The sequence below is a fragment of the Thalassophryne amazonica genome, chromosome 8 (genome assembly GCF_902500255.1).
Source record: "Thalassophryne amazonica chromosome 8, fThaAma1.1, whole genome shotgun sequence".
NCBI classification, from domain to species: domain Eukaryota; kingdom Metazoa; phylum Chordata; class Actinopteri; order Batrachoidiformes; family Batrachoididae; genus Thalassophryne; species Thalassophryne amazonica.
Window position 1 is genome coordinate 104,538,526 of NC_047110.1, and position 18,598 is coordinate 104,557,123.

Here is an 18,598-nt window from a genome sequence, read left to right on the forward strand (position 1 = left end):
ACTGAGTCCCGAAGTACTGTTGCATCACAGAATATTAATAGACTGGTGTCTTTTTGTGTGTTACAATGTAGCAGAGGCTTCAAAGTAACAACAACAACAACAACAAAAAAAAAACAGATAAAAAGATTCAATGTTCTCATCATCTGTTGTTGTTTGTGAGGATTTCTACATCTCACATGGACCAGAATTAAATCAGTGTGCACAGACCTGCTTATTATTTCATGTGACACAATCCAATCCCACTCAGGGCAGCGATGATCTGTCAGTAAGTGTGCCCACACAGCACCGTGTGCGAGCCGAGCCGCCACACGACACAGCATCACAGGCTACCGGCTTAATCCAGTCTTACAACCGTGTAACTGACACTCGTCAATAACAGTCATCTAAATGATCATTAACAGTAGGTGACATACACACTGAACCTGAACGTGACGTTTCATTCGTAAAGCGCACGCGAGTTGAATGTGGGGAAAACAACAACTGTGATCTGATTAATTCAACCACATCAGCTATTTTAGAAACATAACTACCACATTTTGTGATAATACAAGGAAAAAAATAATAAACTAGAGGTTAAACACTCAAAAGGTTAAGATGACAATTATCCCTCGCAAGAGTGTGATGCCACGCAACTTTGCACCATAAACAACATCCTCATGGGGTTTTGAGTTAAGTAATAAATAAATAAACTAGAGCACCGTGCTCATAGAGCACAAATTTTTGCCAACAGTAGTTTCCAATTTCATAAATTGTTACCTTGTTAAAGTCAAAGTCCTGTTCAAAGTGTCTTTTCATAAGCTACATTGGGCACCATAGTCTCATTTGAGGGTGGGTGATGAAGGGGTTAAATGAAAGAGCATGAGACGCAAAAATTGCACTGCCAGGGACAGTCCTATTAACATTATTCACATTAAATCTTACCGACACAACCTCTCCCATTTACCTCGTCTTCCCTTCTCCACTGAGAACCAAAAAAAAAAACAAAAACAAAAAAAAAAAACCCCTGCACTTTTTGCGACTGCTTCGGTGATTGCAGCCAAAAAACAAAACAGTAAACCATCTCTCCGTGTGAAGTGATGCTGTGTTTCTGTTGCGCACTGCCAGGCTTTCCCCGGAAGTGGTCAAATCCCACAATATCACGCAGGGGTTCAAACGAGACTGCACTGCCCCATTAGATGTGATCAAAATGTCAAGAGTATGTCATTTAGTTCATGTGCTTGAATCGAAGTGGCAGCATGGTGCCTTAGTGGTTAGCACTGTTGCTTCACAGCAAGAAGGTCATGGGATCGATTCCCACCTGTGGCCTTTCTGTGTGGAGTTTGCATGTTCTCCCCGCATTTAACCTGGTTAAATAAAGGTTACATTAAAAGGGTTTTTGTGGTTTTGTCAGTTTTTTTCCCCCCAACTTTCTCAGTTTCTGAATTCTTTTTCAGATAATTTTCCAAGCTCATTGGTTATCTTTGCTATGCACAATTTCTCACTGCTTTTTGGCACTTGGTTTCCGACTGATAACTGGAAGGTAAAAAACAGGCGTAAAATTGGAACCTCCATCCAATTTTGGTAGTGTAGCTAAATCAATGAGAAAAATAAAAGTGACTGCGGCACTTTTTGATTGAGATATAATGTAAAATATACATTAAATAGGGCTTACAATGGCCACAAAATCTGTAATCCAAATCAGATTTGGATCAAACTTTGTCAGTCGATAACAGATACCAACTTACATAATGCTCTAAAATATGAAAGAAATTGTATGTTTTTTGACAGTTATGAGTTTTTCAAAATTCATTCAATGTTAAAAGAAAGGGATTTTCCAAGGTTTTTCCTGATTTTGACCTTTGGCCTATGGCCTTGAAAATTGAATGAGTTCTTGCGTATATCCTCTGTAAAAATTTCATAACGATATATGAAAAAGTGTGGGTTGCAGGCTGTTCACAAAAAAATGAACAAACAGGGGCAAAAACATAACCTCTGCCCAACTTTGTTGGTGGAGGGAATAAATACATAACATATAACATAATAATAAAATGACATGAACTGCAGGTCTATACATAGTTGGACAGACATAGTTAGATAGGTTTTTTTTTTTTTTGCCTCTCGACACCACCAGAGGGGGGTTCAAATGAAGCAGTCTAGATGTTCTTTTTGTATAGACTTCCAACTTTAATTCAAGGGGTCGAACAAAAAATTGCATTAAAGATACAGGAATTACAGAAGCCGTTACCTGGGTTATTTATGCGCAAAAATTCTGCATTCATTGATGTCGAGTGTAAACCACCAGACCACAGCTTTGGAAATAATAATAATAATAATAAACCCTGACATTTCAAGCTACATGAAACTTCAACCACACCTGTTCCTAATTTCCATCATGCATGTCACGATAAGGTCATTCCCTGCAACAAGTCTGGAAATGCCCAGCACATGGCAGTGTTCAGCAAGTGGCAGACAGCTATATGGCATCATTATATGCCCTGATAGCATTTATTTTAAGTAACTGTATTAAACTGAAAGGGCTGGACACATCCATTCACTCACTGCACATTGTAGGAAAGAGCCCAAGTTTTTTCATAAGATTTAGGAACAAACTATCAAGACTGTCCATTATTTTGCCACAGTTCAAGCTCATCGTATTTCATATATGACAAGCTGCTCGGAGTTGGCGAGGTAAAGCTGTTGATAAATGTGAATTTTTTTTTTTTTACTTTCAAAAACAGGACTGAGTCCAGAAAGAATATTTGCGTCCACTTTCAGCTGGACTTCAGCAAATGACCAACTGAGCTTCTCCGCGTGGCTCCAGTTACAACGACACACAGGAATGCATACCAGCTGTGCGTTCCCACGTTTAAGTCCCGTTTGTCCATGTGCAAAACGTTAAAGATCCAGAAATCCATCATTTCCTGCAGCCGTCACGTGTGCCACTGCCTCGCTTCGCCACACTTTCACAGGGCTGAATACTTATTTTAGAATCTCTCTTCAAGTGAAACTACAGCCCTCGTGCTCTAAAAGAAACATTCTTCAGCTTCCACAATCCTTCAGATAATCTGGTTTGTTTAAAAAAGGAAGGATCTATATCAGGCGCTGCAGCCTTTTGACAAATCTGGGTTCAGCTGTGCAGCTACACGTCTGTGTGTGTGTGTGTGTGTGTGTGTGTGTGTGTGTGTGTGTGTACGTGCATGACATCTCAGCCGTCGCAAAACTAAATCTGCTATTTCAACCATTTCTGTGAAGAAACCCAGATTGGGTCAAAACCTCAAAAATGCTGTAAGACTTAACGCCATCATTTGAAAGCAATGTGAGCCACAGAGAATGTGAGGAGGCTGCTCTGGAATATAAATACTGTGACCCTGTCTCTCTCCTCAGACACACCACAGCAACCACCATGAACACTGTTGTCCTCAAGAGGTTCAAATGGGGTTTTCTTTTGCAAACACAACAAACTAGAAGCTTCATACTGAAGGTCCTCAAGGATTAAAACATCATCTGAACACAGTCAATTCAGCAATGTCAAAGAGTGGAAGGGCCCTATCTGCTTCTGCTCATCTAATTGGCATGTTTGTTTTAAAAGTAGGTATGATCCACCTCAGTGTTGGCGCAGTGGAAACAGAAAGACACTGTACCACAGACCCCCAAAAACCTGGTCCTGGTATTTATGCTGTGCAACACTCAGTTACGCCTCACGTAGACGGGCTCACGATGCACATACACTGTGCGTGTACAGACAGGGAATGTGAATCGGTGCATTAAATTACAACAAAACTGAACAATTTGAACCAAAATATGAGTAAACATTAATGCAACTAGAGAACTCAAAAAAATGCCGCCCCCCCCCCCAACAACAACAGCAACAACAATCTTTTGAAGATGTTGGACCAGAGATATTTTGCTACATGCACATCTTCATCTGGTGTGGTACCAATGTGTGATGTTGCATTGAAATGGACAAAGTGGTTTAGGAGGAGCTGAACTCAGAAGATCTACACCCCCCCCCCCCCCCCCCCGCATCAAATTACCATAACTGCAGTTTGTACCATGCTTCCATGTTTTTCTTGCTCTCTGGATTTGCAAGGTGGAAACACCTAGATGAGGCTGGCTTGGTGAGATACGGAGGAGATCAGGTAGTTTGAGGAGGTGTGGCGGGAGATACTAAGTGCTTCCCCACAGGGAGCTTTGGTGGACGACTGCTGCCTCTGCTCGTGTGCTGTATTGCTTTGCACGCAGACCCCTTTCTTCACCAGAAAACCTCTCTCTTCTGAATTCAACATATAAACATCAAAGGCAATGACAGATGATATTCTGATTTATTTCCTGTTATGCCCTAAACACACCCCTTACTATCTACCATATTTTCCGCAGTACAAGTTGTGTGTGTTTTCTTTTTTGTTACTAGTTTGGGAAATACCGTGACTATATATATATATATTCCAGCATGTCCTGTGAGAATTCAACACGGAGGTGCTTTTGCTCCGCCATTACCAGCTTTGGCATGAATTTCACCGCCACTCTCTTCATGGCCAAATCTTCTGTCACAGTGGAATGTGCCGAAAAAGTGCTGATGTCCACCTCTTCCACAATTTCTCGGATAGTCACGCGACGGTCTCGCATCACCACAGCATTCACTTTTGGAATGATCTGGTACTTTCAACATGTTGATGGCCGACCGGAGCGTGGCTCACTCTCCACCGTTGTGCAGACGTCTTTAAACCGGTTGTATGCTCATAGCATCGTCACCGAAAGCCGTCTGAATCTTCCGAATGGTTTCCACCTTGTTGTCGCCCAGTTTCTGGCAAAATTTGATGCAGTAACGCTGCTCCAGTCGTTCCACCATTTTCCTTGCAATGAAAATCCACCGAGAGCACTACACACGTCCTTACACAAAGGCTGCTTGCCAACAAATGACGCAATCGACAGGCGTGAAAAAAATTCACGAAGGTTCAAGGGTGGCTCATGCAAGCACACGTGATTCAAATTCATCAGGTTTTTGCAAAAAATAAAAAGGTCCGATACTTTTCTAACAGACCTCGTGTGTGTATATATATATATATATATATATATATATATATATATATATAAAAATCAAATCAATTTTATTTATATAGCGCCAAATCACAAGAAACAGTTGCCCCAAGGCACTTTATATTGTAAGGCAAAAGCCATACAATAATTACAGAAAAACCCCAACGGTCAAAACGACCCCCTATGAGCAAGCACTTGGCGACAGTGGGAAGGAAAAACTCCCTTTTAACAGGAAGAAACCTCCAGCAGAACCAGGCTCAGGGAGGGGCAGTCTTCTGCTGGGACTGGTTGGGGCTGAGGGGAGAGAATCAGGAAAAAGACATGCTGTGGAAGAGAGCAGAGATCAATCACTAATGATTAAATGCAGAGTGGTGCATACAGAGCAAAAAGAGGTGAATAAAAAGAAACACTGGGTGCATCATGGGAACCCCACAGCGGTCTAAGTCTACAGCAGCATAACTAAGGGATGGTTCAGGGTCACCTGATCCAGCCCTAACTATAAGCTTTTTCAAAAAGGAAAGTTTTAAGCTTAATCTTAAATGTAGAGAGGGTGTCAGTCTCCCTAATCTGAATTGGGAGCTGGTTCCACAGGAGAGGAGCCTGAAAGCTGAAGGTTCTGCCTCCCATTCTACTCTTACAAACCCTAGGAACTACAAGTAAGCCTGCAGTCTGAGAGCGAAGTGCTCTATTGGGGTGGTATGGTACAATGAGGTCCCTAAGATAAGATAGGACCTGATTATTCAAAACCTTATAAGTAAGAAGAAGAATTTTAAATTCTATTCTGGAATTAACAGGGAGCCAATGAAGAGAGGCCAATATGGGTGAAATATGCTCTCTCCTTCTAGTCCCTGTCAGTACTCTAGCTGCAGCATTTTGAATTAACTGAAGGCTTTTCAGGGAACTTTTAGGACAACCTGATAATAATGAATTACAGTAGTCCAGCCTAGAAGAAATAAATGCATGAATTAGTTTTTCAGCATCACTCTGAGACAAGACCTTTCTAATTTTAGAGATATTGCGCAAATGCAAAAAAGCAGTCCTACATATTTGCTTAATATGCACATTGAAGGACATATCCTGATCAAAAATGACTCCAAGATTTCTCACAATATTACTGGAGGTCAGGGTAATGCCATCCAGAGTAAGGATCTGGTTAGACACCATGTTTCTAAGATTTGTGGGGCCAAGTACAATAACTTCAGTTTTATCTGAATTTAAAAGCAGGAAATTAGAGGTCATCCATGTCTTTATGTCTGAAAGACATTCCTGCAGTTTAACTAATTGGTGTGTGTCCTCTGGCTTCATGGATAGATAAAGCTGGGTATCATCTGTGTAACAATGAAAATTTAAGCAATGCTTTCTAATAACACTGCCTAAGGGAAGCATGTATAAAGTGAATAAAATGGGTCCTAGCACAGAACCTTGTGGAACTCCATAATTAACCTTAGTCTGTGAAGAAGACTCCCCATTTACATGAACAAATTGTAATCTATTAGATAAATATGATTCAAACCACTGCAGTGCAGTGCCTTTAATATCTATGGCTATGGCCATAGGTATTAAAGGCACACATACATACATACATATATATATAGGGGAGATGGAAAACAAATCTAAACTTTCATTATTACTCATATTAAACATCAACCACGACCATTTATATAGAGTTTCCCAGGAATCAATGCACTAAATAAAATAAACTCCAATAATGAAAGAATAAATGCCAATAAAAGTTACACATACACTATAAAAATTCACAAAAACCCCAAACTAAAGAGCAGACAATACAGAAAAATTGTGCAATTTATACTCCAGAACATACGGTTACACAGTAAATTTTGCAGAGCATAATAATTTCTACCGGAGCTACATTTGGTCCCACAACAAATAGAGTAAAATAAACTTTATCACAGTGATAAATCAACTAACATGCTACAAATGACTCTTACTGCAGTTGAAAAACTTGATTTAACAAGACGACAGAGTTGATTTCACACTATAAGAGAATTTATTTAACTCTTGTTGGAGTGGGATCCATTGTAGCCCCAGCAGAGTGCATTTTACTCTGCAAAATTTGCTGTGTACCAAAAGCAGCCTCTTTAGCATTATTTCCCACACAGAGTAGACACTGTCTAAACAAGAAAGTAGGGTTGGACACACTCCAAAAAGTGTTTTAGGCTGTGCTCCGCCCACAATCAAGATAGGGCCCACAGAGTGGTATGTCTGCACTGCTGCAGCCTGTATGTCTGAAAAGTGCTCATGTCACCAAAAAATGTGTCATCTAAAGGGAAAAAGGTTATCATGGGATGATGCAGTGCACAGAACTCTCAAGGATTGTGACCCACAAATAAAATGTTTATAGAAGATTTTACTGCTGCAGATTGGAGCCGTGGGAAGTTTTCTCAACAACAACAGAACACTCCCACTGCAGGAGCCAGTTCTTTCCTATCAATCTTTAACATGAGCACCACCTACACAGAGGTGCTTTTTGGCAAGCTGAGAGGAAAACTTAACAACTGGCTGCTGCCGCACATGCACAGCATGAGGAGAAGAGCATGTATGCCGTGCACGGGCCAGCTGTGCAGCGATGACGACACCCGTGGGTGTAAACGCGGGTGCAAAGTCATTTTATAAAATGTGTTTGTGGCAACAGTGAGGTGATGTGTTTATCCATCATTAAGAGGCAGCGTGACGCGCTCCGTGTTTGCCTGTGTGGGGTCGCTGTTGCGTTTCACGAGAAGATTCTTTCTGTTTCTGACCACATTTCTCCATCATTCACTCTAATCTTGTGCTGTCTTGCTGTCTAGTTTGTTGTATAATTTTTCATGTTATCACACTCGCCCACTATCTGCCTCTCCACCCACCCACCCACTTTGTGTTTTCATACTCCATCTCCCATTCATTCATCCTGCTTCACCTTATTCTTCCCCCTCTCAGTTTGCTTTTCCCAAACCGGATGTCGTCGTACTTCTCAACTCACAGCTGCTCCAGATGCAGCGCTGCTCCTCCTCCTCAGTTTGTCATGACCATAAAAGGACAAAACCCAACTGCCTTGTGGACTGCGCCGTTTTTCTCTTCATTCCAGCCCTTTGTCTCATGTCCATCGTACTCGGTCCCTCTCTACTTCCTGCTAATAATTCTTCTGAGTAAAGTCTAAATTGATGAGATCCGATTAGAGATAGTATTAAACTAGCCATTACGGCAGATGCGCACAGCAGTTTAAGCCTCGGCGGGCACGTGTTCCGAAGGCGGGCTCCTCCTACATTTTGGGAATTGTACGGAGCAGCATGAATTTTGCACACAAAAACTAAAAATGTTCGACAACAACCATTTTTCCAGGACTGAAACCAGATGAAACCTTAAAATGAATTTAAAGTCTAATTCTAATATCAAATATTTTTGATGACCTTGAACATGACCTTTGCCTGATGGGCTTCACACGTTAATCATTTGGAGGCCGTCACCAAAGGAATATTTGTAACGAATTTGGTGAAAGTCAGCTAAGTCGTTTCAAAGTTATTTTGAGTAATTTTAATACTCTTAGCAAATATTAAAGACAGTTTGTGAACTTACAGTCCATTAACGCATGGATTCTTTGTTTTTTTTGTTTTTTTTATGAACTTGTAAAATAACAACAAATCATAAAGTGATTAAGTGTTTGCTATATAATTTAATCCCTGGACAAACACAGGATTACTCACTCAGTGAAGCAGTGAGCAAGTCCACAATGTTTCTGCAAATAACTTTGTAAAATAAACTACATGTTCAGCTCTGAAATTTTGGGTGTGTTCTGTTTTGGGCCATGTTTGCATCATTTCACATGCACAATGACCATAAATGACCTCGTATCTCTTGTCTGGAGAAAACAACAAATATGAGAACTAACAGTCATTTCATGTCACCTGCACAGTCTTCTTAATGCGCTGGGAGGGTCCGGGGTAATCCTTGGAGTACAGGTCAGTCAGGAACAGAGAGTTGATCAGCGTCGATTTACCTAGCCCAGATTCACCTGAAGGCACAGAGAAGTTTTCACACATCGTAAATGGATAAAATTACAAAATTCAAGCAGACTCATTTCGCATAAATAAAAGAATAAAATCTAAAATTTTTGCACAGCAAACTAAAAGCCTGCTTGGTGAATGCTGCGTGCATGCAAGATGAATCACACATGTGCAGACATGCATTAAGAGCACGCATGTACATAAAAGCACATACATGCTTTGACTCACACAGAGCCTGCAGGAGTTTGACCACTGCAGGAAAATAAAAAAGAGTTCATGTTTGTGAGGGGAAAAGTGTCACAAGCTGCTTGACCAGAAGCTTTCCACATACAGAGAATAAAACATTTCCCCTCGCTCATCTTCCATCCATTTGAAACCTTCACTTACAATCATATAAACCTATCAGCCACATCGTACCAATGCTCTCTGCTAACCCTACAACACCCCCCCCATACACACACACACACACACACACTGCTGTGACTGATGTGGTTCATGCCTCATGAAAACCTTGGATTAGTATTTGTTTTGAAGGAAGGGGTGTTACCTGTTCCAGTTGGACCTCTTGATTAAATCCCAAAACACCCTTACACAAATTTCAGTCTGTTAAAATTAACGCCGGGACACACCAGAGGGAGTGTGGGCATCTGCTAAAATACAGTTATGTAATCTTAAAAAAGGGTCAGCAGTTAACACTTGTGTCTCTGGGAACATGACCTAAGAGGTCAAAAGACATCTGAGAAGAGCTTATGGAATCATCAGGTCACTGGACAATGTTTGGCAATGCCAACATTTTCAGGAAGACCGAGCTTGAACTCTTCTCCTTGTGTTTCTGTATGATTGTGAGATTTCGATGCTAAACCAGTGATCTAAAGTGATGATGAAAACCCTGACGACTGAAACCAAATGGAATTCTGACCCTACTTTTGTTTTCTTTGCTGTTTTGTCTTTGTGTAATAAACTGTCTCACAATTAGCAAACTTATCAAAATGTCTCAGATACAGTCAAGTTGCTGAAAATTATTTGAATTGAGAGAGTGGTGAAACACTTGAGGTATCATTATGGGTTTCCTTCAATCTGTCATTGTGGGATGTGATGTGCTATGGTCACTGTTTTACAGTCCATTGTGGTCCACAGAGAGGAGAAACCATATGGTTTCTCTCTGTGTCTAGGCAACTTCCTGGTTTCTCTTATGAGCATTCTTCAGGTTCTTCTCCATCATTTTTGAGCATGGACTCCAACTTGTTTGCTCTCACAACTGTGTGTCATGGTGAATCAAGCACCAGTTTTGTTCTGCTGCCCCGTCGCAGTTTACAGTATTTCATTCGTGATTTTTCACTCAGTGTTTTGGTTAAGAGTGTGATGATCAAATATTTTGGGCAGGTATTGTCTGGTATTGATGAAAATGACTGGCTCGGATATGGGAAATGCATGCAAAAAAAACCCCCCAAAGAACACAAACAAACAAGAAAAACCAATCTAACTCAATCAGAGTCTTGTATTGCTCATCCGAGTCACGTTGTGGGCGATGTACATTTTCTTTTAGGGGACCAAAGTATTTGTTCCACAATTTGATTTGATGGTTTGTTAGGCGACTAGGTCAGTGACGTGCATGCTGACAATTTTTTTTTTTTTTTAAACACAGATTTGTGGTTTTATGACAGAGAAAACGGTATTTCAGCAGACATTGAAGGTTTCTGTGTCATATCTGGCATGAAAAGGTATCGTGCCATCCCTAGTTTCCAATTGCTGTGGTGGTTTGTCCTCAACATTCATTCAATATATCAATTCTCATTTCCTTTAAAGTCCATTTCGGTTCTGCCTTTCCACCCAATCTATGTCCAGTTCATGCACACCTGGTAAATAAATTACCTGCAAGAAATCAGTGTTTGTGTACTGCAAATGGGTTCAGGTTCTGAGCGCTCTCCTGACTGTGGTGATGGAGGTGTTGGTGACTGGCACAGAGTTTTCTTACTGTGGTCTTCTACAGATTCCACTGGCAACAACTTCAGCACACTGCTGAGCCATCACATCAAATCAAGTACTGATGAGTCGCCAAAAATAACAGTATTCCTCCAAGAAGTAGAACACTTTCACATTAATGTTCTGAAATTTATTCATTGTTTTCCCTCCCTTGATGCTGAGGTGCTGGAGACAATGGATCCATTCAGATGTCCTGTGGCTGCTGTCATTTGAGGTCGGCGTTATGTGAATTCCAGCCTTCTTAACCTCGAGTTTATCTCCTCTGTGTTTAGTTTTGTATCCGCAAACTTTCACTTCTGTGTGATTTATGAACAGCATTGCTTTTCTATGTCTCATGCGGCCTCTGCAGCCAGACACAGTCAACTCACCAAGCTGACAAACTGTGTGGGGTTAAAGGTTAAGCATGCGTGTGCACAAATACACCCGCACACACAAAGGCCTTTTCATTAAGGCGCAGTCACATAGACGCATGAAACCCTCCTCTGTGCAGAGGGAACGTTACTAAACACAACTGATGTGACTGATGAGAAACTGAATAATGTACTTTATGATGGAGCCAATTAATATTCATAATCTCATAATCTATATTACAAAAGCCAAGTGGCCTCTGTGTGCATGGCTTCGATCACGACAAAACTGGGGAGAGCTGACATTTGTCATTTGGCATGCTTATGTATTTTGGGTCAAGGATGAACACTGCAAAAGCAGAAAGCTGATAGGACTAATATTTTTTGAGAAATTAGTGATTTTAGCTAACTAGTAAATCATGGACATTGTGCTGCAGTGCACCATGATTTTGGGTTTTTTTAAATGTTAATGTGGCTCATGTTAGTTTAACAGTGTTGCTAGTGTTACTGATTTGTGTTTTTGTAGTTCAATTGATTTACTCAGTTTAATTAAGTGTTATGTTGCTGTTACCATGAGTGACTAAAGTGCCATGCTCCCGGTACCATAAATGAAAAGTGTAGTGCTTTTAATGTCTTCCACCACAATCTCTATTTGTCCAATCTAAAGCACCTACTTACAGCAGAATGTAGAAAAGACAAAAAGCTCTGCGTGCGTGCAATTTTGATTATGCACAAACTGAGAAGAGATGAAATTTGACGTTTGGTATGTTTATGAATTTTGGGTCAAGGATGAACGTCACTAAAATCAAACATTGACAGCACTAATATTTTTAGAGAAGCTGCATATATTAGTTAACAACACTGAACAATGAACAATGATATTTACATTTTGGACCCACAGGCCATTCCAGCAGGGGGTGGTAAATTATCTATATATTAAAAGCACAAGTGTGTGCGTGCTTTTATTTATTAAGTTCAATGTAAGTACATAATATAATTGTAAATAAGTTAAAAATACATGGATGACACAAGAAAATGAAAACACTTATTTCCACTGTGGTCCATTTAAAAATCAAATGACGAAATTGAAGTAACAACAACAACAACAAAAAATTAATAATAATAATAATAATAATAATAATAATAGTGTGTATATGATAACAGCAACATAATGTATAAATACATTAAGACAGTAAATTAACATAAAAATACGCACATAACAGGAAATAAAAGGATTGAGTTCTTCTAAAAACATTCTGGAATCACACTATTCCAACTCATTATAGAAACTTTGCACAATTTATTACCACCATAGAAAAATATTTTATAAACACTACCCAATCTAGAGCTCGTGGATCCCCACGGGTGACACACTAGTTAATTCATTCATAACATTAAATAAAATTTTAGTCAATCTGGCTTCATTATAAAATAAATCAAACAATAATGCTCCTCCAGAGTGAAAACAAATCTCAACATTGTTTTGTAATTTATTGTGAATGTGGTCATCTTCTCCGTTTCCTGCTGTTCAGCGATGGCGGCTCCTGACTGCAATATATGGAAGCAACATCTGTCCAGAACTGTTCACAGTTCTCTGTCAGCACAAAACATTTAGAGTTTTATCATCAATAGTTTGGATTGTGTGTTATCAGTCTCCTGTTGAGGTTTTTTCTTTCCTTATAGTTTAGGATTATGGTGAGTTAGTGGGTAAATCACAGACCCCGTGGCCAACTACTTGATTAGCACTGTGGTTTGTTCCATCCACACTATGTCAAGCCAATGACATCATTATTTTAAAATTGGTCTAATATGTTTGCATCCCTTTTGGACAGCTGTATTGTTTGGGATGAACAGGAATTATCCTGTTCATGCACCACCACTGAAAGGTCTACAGAGCGACAGGCGCTTCTGTCAACAAATCGCCCTGAATGCAGGGCCATCCTAATTAGCCTGCCTCGTTCAACTTTAATTAAATATTTGCCCACATGACAAATGAAAATGCAGTGACAGTTTTCTATAAAAGAACCGATGACCTATAAGTTGGCAATAGATGGCTGACCCTACCAGCTCATCCAGCTGTTTCTCTTCCTCTTTTTGTGAGCCGTTGCTCTGCCGCTCTCCTGTGAGCCATCGCTCCATCTCTCCCTCTCGCTACAAGCATTGCTCTCTCTGATCATTTCTCTATTGTTATACAACTTAAAATGGGCAGAGTGCTCTTTGCTAATCCAGTATTATATTCTTGACCACCAAAGCGGTTAGTGCCCCATATGCGCACCATAAAATGACTACTTAAAAACTACCAGTGTGCTTTTTGTTTTGTTTTTTTTAGACTGCTCCCATTTTTGTTCGAGGACAACACAGTAGATCATCCATCACCACTCCCCATTACTCTAATTTCTATGAGCTACATATTGATTTGGCACCATATTTATGCTGGATGCCTTTACTGTCGCAAGTCCAGATGTTCATGTCGAAAGTTTATGCATGTAGTCATAGTGGGTGGAAGCCAGAAGGTAAAACACAACCTACACAGTCATGGGGGGATCATGCATATTAGGTTATTTCTCCATGTGGCTCTGGATTTGCACCAGTAAGGGCATCTGGTGCAAAACATCATACAGGAAGAGACTGTTGGGCTTTAACTCAAAGCCTTTTTGCTGTTGTACTGTACATAATTCAGACATGGGGCCAAATACAAAAGTATTTGTATTTGAAAATACTTAAATACATTTTTTGGAGTATTTGTATTTTCTGATTTTGAATTCAAAGTATTTGTATTTCAAATACATTGCCGATCCCAAGTATTTCCAAACACTTTTACAAATACTTTTTCAAATATTTTTCAAACTTGGGAATCTCTGTGACACCGTGTTGAGACACACCAGAAAACTATAAGCTCCGCGTTATTGTGATTGAGATACAATAATACAATTTGCTGAGATGAGAAGATATGACATTTTATTATTGTTTTGTGATATGGTGGATACAAAAGGATGCAATATTGATGGAAACAGAATATATATTGTGATAGTTTGATTATTGCCTGTGATATTATAATAGTGAATGTGATAAAACATTCAATCCTTTACTTATCAACAGTATTTGGTCATGCTATTTTCACAATAAATTGTCACCGGTTTAGCAGTTTTTGTGTTGATTTGTTGTTTATAGTTCATAGAAAGTATTTGTATTTGAAATACTCAAAATATAAAGTATTTGTATTTGAAAAAGTACAAAGTATTTGTATTTGGAATCGAAAATCTAAAGTATTTGTATTTAAATACAGTGCAAAGTATTTGACCCCATGTCTGACATATGTATGCATGTTTATGCCAATTGACAAGAAAGTCAGGTTACATCAGTTCAGGTTTGAAAGCTTGCACATGTGGCACATTTTACCGCTATGGGTCCTGGATAGCAAACAATCGGTCTATCCCCATCTCCCAAAAGTCAACATCTACCGCATGTGCTGCAGCCAGGTGATATGTGCATCATCTTAGCCTTTTCTAGTTGTTGGGATCCTCTACAATGAGACACCTGTGCCCTGCATCAGTCCCAGAAAAGTGAGTCACATGCCCAGAACGTGGCAATGCAAGTGGTTCTCCTCATCGGAGTCTACATAAACAACCATTTGTTCCACACAAAGTCATTCCAAAGTTATCTAGGGATCTTCTAGAGCAGGGGTGGCCAAGTTCGGTCCTCGAGAGCCACATTCCTGACACTCTTAGTTGTCTCCCTGCTTCAACACACCTGAATCCAATGAAATACTCGTTAGCAGACTTTTAATGAGCCTTTCATTGGATTCAGGTGTGTTGGAGCAGGGACACAACTAAGAGTGTCAGGAATGTGGCTCTCGAGGACCGAACTTGGCCACCCCTGTTCTAGAGGCCTAGTAACAGTCATCATCTTTTGTCACAGGTTAGTGTCCAAGTCTTACAACCATATAGTATAGGCATGTGAATCTCATCACTAACAACGATTCCATAGGCATCTCAATACACTACCAGCGATATGATACATATAGCGATACTAACGATACAATGTGATATGATTCACCCGTTCCCAATTCGATGCAATTTGATATGTATTTGATGCCGATTCAATTCCTCATAATGTGTTATGATGCGAGTCAACATGATACAAAGAAATTATACCAAAAATTTAAATCAAAAATAAGAAGCTGCAATTCAGTATGGTACTAATACAATAACATGCTTTTGGAGGGCGATATGCATTTTCAGAGGCCCTCCGTCCATGCCCAGTTGCCAAAAATGACTGATATTCGCCCGAGTTAGACGAGGATGAAAATCTGTCATTTTTGGCAACTGGGCATGGACGGAGGGACTCAGAAAATGCATACCACACGACAACTGCATGTTATTTGCATTATTATCACTTACTGAGATACACAACACGTGGAGTCACATTAGCAATATTTAATGTCATTTCAAGACACACGACACCCAGCAAACGCGTACATAAAAAGCTGGCTCACTTTAACTTTTGTCATGTTGGCTGGTGCGCGCTGCTCTCCAAATCCGCCAGTGCGTCCTTTATCAAGCTGGCTGCTTTGGCTGCTGTTCACTGTCAGATTATCCATGAGAAAATCACCTGTAATATCCATACTGGGACCAACACACACTTCTCGCCTTTTCATCTTTTCGTCTGCGGACAGTTCTTGGGCTGCACACTATGACATCATCAGTTTATGCACAGCGGGCGGGTATTGGGATACCCGCCCACTACTGCGGGCAGGTATAGACAGGTAGCGTAAATGTAAATCTATGCTACCGGCCAAGCAATGCCTCAGTAAGTGATAATAATATAGCATACTACTACTACTTCGGATTCTACTAGAGGCAGATGATTTGTTTTACTCCTTATAAGCAGCAAATTTACCAGAGTCAACATTAAAGAACAGGAATCGGTTCCCTCATATTTGCTACTTGTTTGATCACACTGTCAGAACTTAAACAGTGCAGTAAACAATAAAACAACGTCACTCTCAGTGAGTGACTTAAAGTGAGTCACTCACTGACAGAGTACTGCCTTGGCAAAAGTAATTTGAGATACTTTCTTACCAGGTTTACCGAGTTAGGGGGCGGAGTGTCAGCCACGGCATTCTTTCCAAATATCTCCAAACGTCTAATTTAAATGTTTTAGGTGCATCAAAAATCTCCTACAACTGCTTGCACCACTGTCACGGGCCTCCATTTTGAAACAGATTTGTTGTGGCAGAAATGTGCTTTCAGGCTTCAGTCGAAGCAGTGATGGCGCATTCAATGTGCCTCGGGGGAGGGGGGGGTCAATGCAAGCACGCAGCGACTGTTCCATCGCGATTTCACCCGTCTATTGAATCGATGCACACTGAATGAATCAATACACTTGCAACGTTTGTATCTACATACCGATTCGTATCAATTAATCTCCACATCCCTAATATAGTAAGATGGGAAGCACCAGGAACCTAAAGACTTGGGCCTTTTGTCCTCCTGCAAAGGTATCAGCATCGCCAAACATCTCTGTCTGGGGATCCCAAGACAGGGACAAAACACATCAGAATTTCTACATGATTGTCTCTTTTCCTATGAATACAAATTATACTGTTAAAATAGTAAAATATTTGTTAAAGCGTAGGAAAAGCACAGCTACAAACAGCACAGGTTCACCCAAAGTAATAGGTCAACAAAACCTGCGTGACTGCCATTGTGGTTCTATGCTATAACTCACCCAGAGACATAAGTTGATAAGAAACGCATTGTATTTAGCCTATTCTGCAAGTGGTACAAACTACCATAAAAAAAAGCTATGACTATGCTGCATGTGGTTTTGGAAAGCATTTCTGACAGCCTATATTTTTCATATTTTTCAGATGTTTTTTTTTTCTAAATCTACACTGGCCTCTTAATGTGTATAATGAAAACTGCACATAAAGTTAGAAGGAAATAAATACACCACCGTGAAATGTGAGAGACAGGAAAAATAAACAAATGGTCACAGTGAGCTTCCCATGGAATGCCACACATTCCTCCATTTCTCTTTCCATCTCCCTCTCTTTCAGGCCTGAAGTAGCAGCTGCCCCCCCACTCCCCCCCAAAAAATAATTCACGCACATTTAACAGATGGGCAAAGCTTAAACCGCAACGTGTGAAATGAGATATGTGGGTAACATCGAGGCGTGGTGGGAGAGAGAAAAAGGGAGCAAAGCTGCATGAACTGAGCATCGGAAGAGCTGTCAGGGATGAATGGAAATGGCTGATCAGGGGGCCAAAGGTCATTGTTTTTAGACAAAGATAAGGATCTGCTACTCCAACAGATTTGACGGAAGAATCGGGTTCCGTTCCAGCAGTCATGGTCTCGCTATAGGAGCTGAGCAAGGACACAACCCAATCTCTTTGGGTTTTAAAATTAGAGAGTGATCCAGCGAGCCTGAAAGTAACTGACAGAATCAGCACATGCTGGGTCACACCAGACATGTGCATCTGAAAATAGAGACAGAGAGAACAGGAACACAGAGGAGGAGAGCAAAAGAAAGAGTGAGACCGAAGAGTCTTGCCAGGGGTGGTTTGACTGAGCATGCATGAACATGTGTGTGTATATACACACACACACACACACACACACACACACACACACACACACACACACGCGCGTGCACTCTGAGTGCTGCACCCAGATGCCTTGAGAGGTCTTTGCTTAACGGATTTGTAAACAAGCTGCTCTGGCGGTGAACGTCAATCAGAGACTGTGCACTCTCACACAGTAATAAATGCTGCGATATAACTACTTTTATGTGTGCAACCCTACCATCCACATCTTCCCAAAAACATTCAAATAGTTCGCAACCCAAAACAAACACAGCCACCACAAATTCTGTCCTGCAATAAGGTCAGGGCACACCAGGGCTATATGATAAAGTATTGTTGTAAAATTCATTGCAGCCCGATGGATATATCGGTCAGCTGGTATGAGCCTTTCACCAACACATCAGCAGTGGTGGGCACAGATAACCAAAAAATTAACTTCGATAACAGATAATAAGATAACTGAAAAGTTATCTTTGATAAAGATAAACCACCCAAAAATATATCGGAAGTTACAGATAATCGATAACCGATAAATTCCGGTCTTGTCTATGGGACATTTGCAGTTACTAAAGAGCTGAAATTGATTTTTAACACGATCGCTTTTGAAAGCATCAAAAGCGATAAAAGACCTAAAGAATAAGCAAGAATGTTTGACCATGCTGCC

At 40.4% G+C, this 18,598-nt stretch overlaps 1 protein-coding gene across 4 annotated transcripts in view; it reads right to left on the reverse strand.

Moving 5' to 3' along the window:
• LOC117516232 (septin-7-like) overlaps positions 1-18,598 on the reverse strand; it is a 94,435-nt gene that overhangs the window by 52,781 nt on the left and 23,056 nt on the right. For all 4 annotated transcript variants that reach the window (XM_034177157.1, XM_034177156.1, XM_034177159.1 and 1 more), the window contains exon 3: positions 8,919-9,025. In XM_034177157.1, coding sequence (XP_034033048.1) covers positions 8,919-9,025 — 107 coding nt within the window. The remainder of the gene's footprint in view (positions 1-8,918; positions 9,026-18,598) is intronic.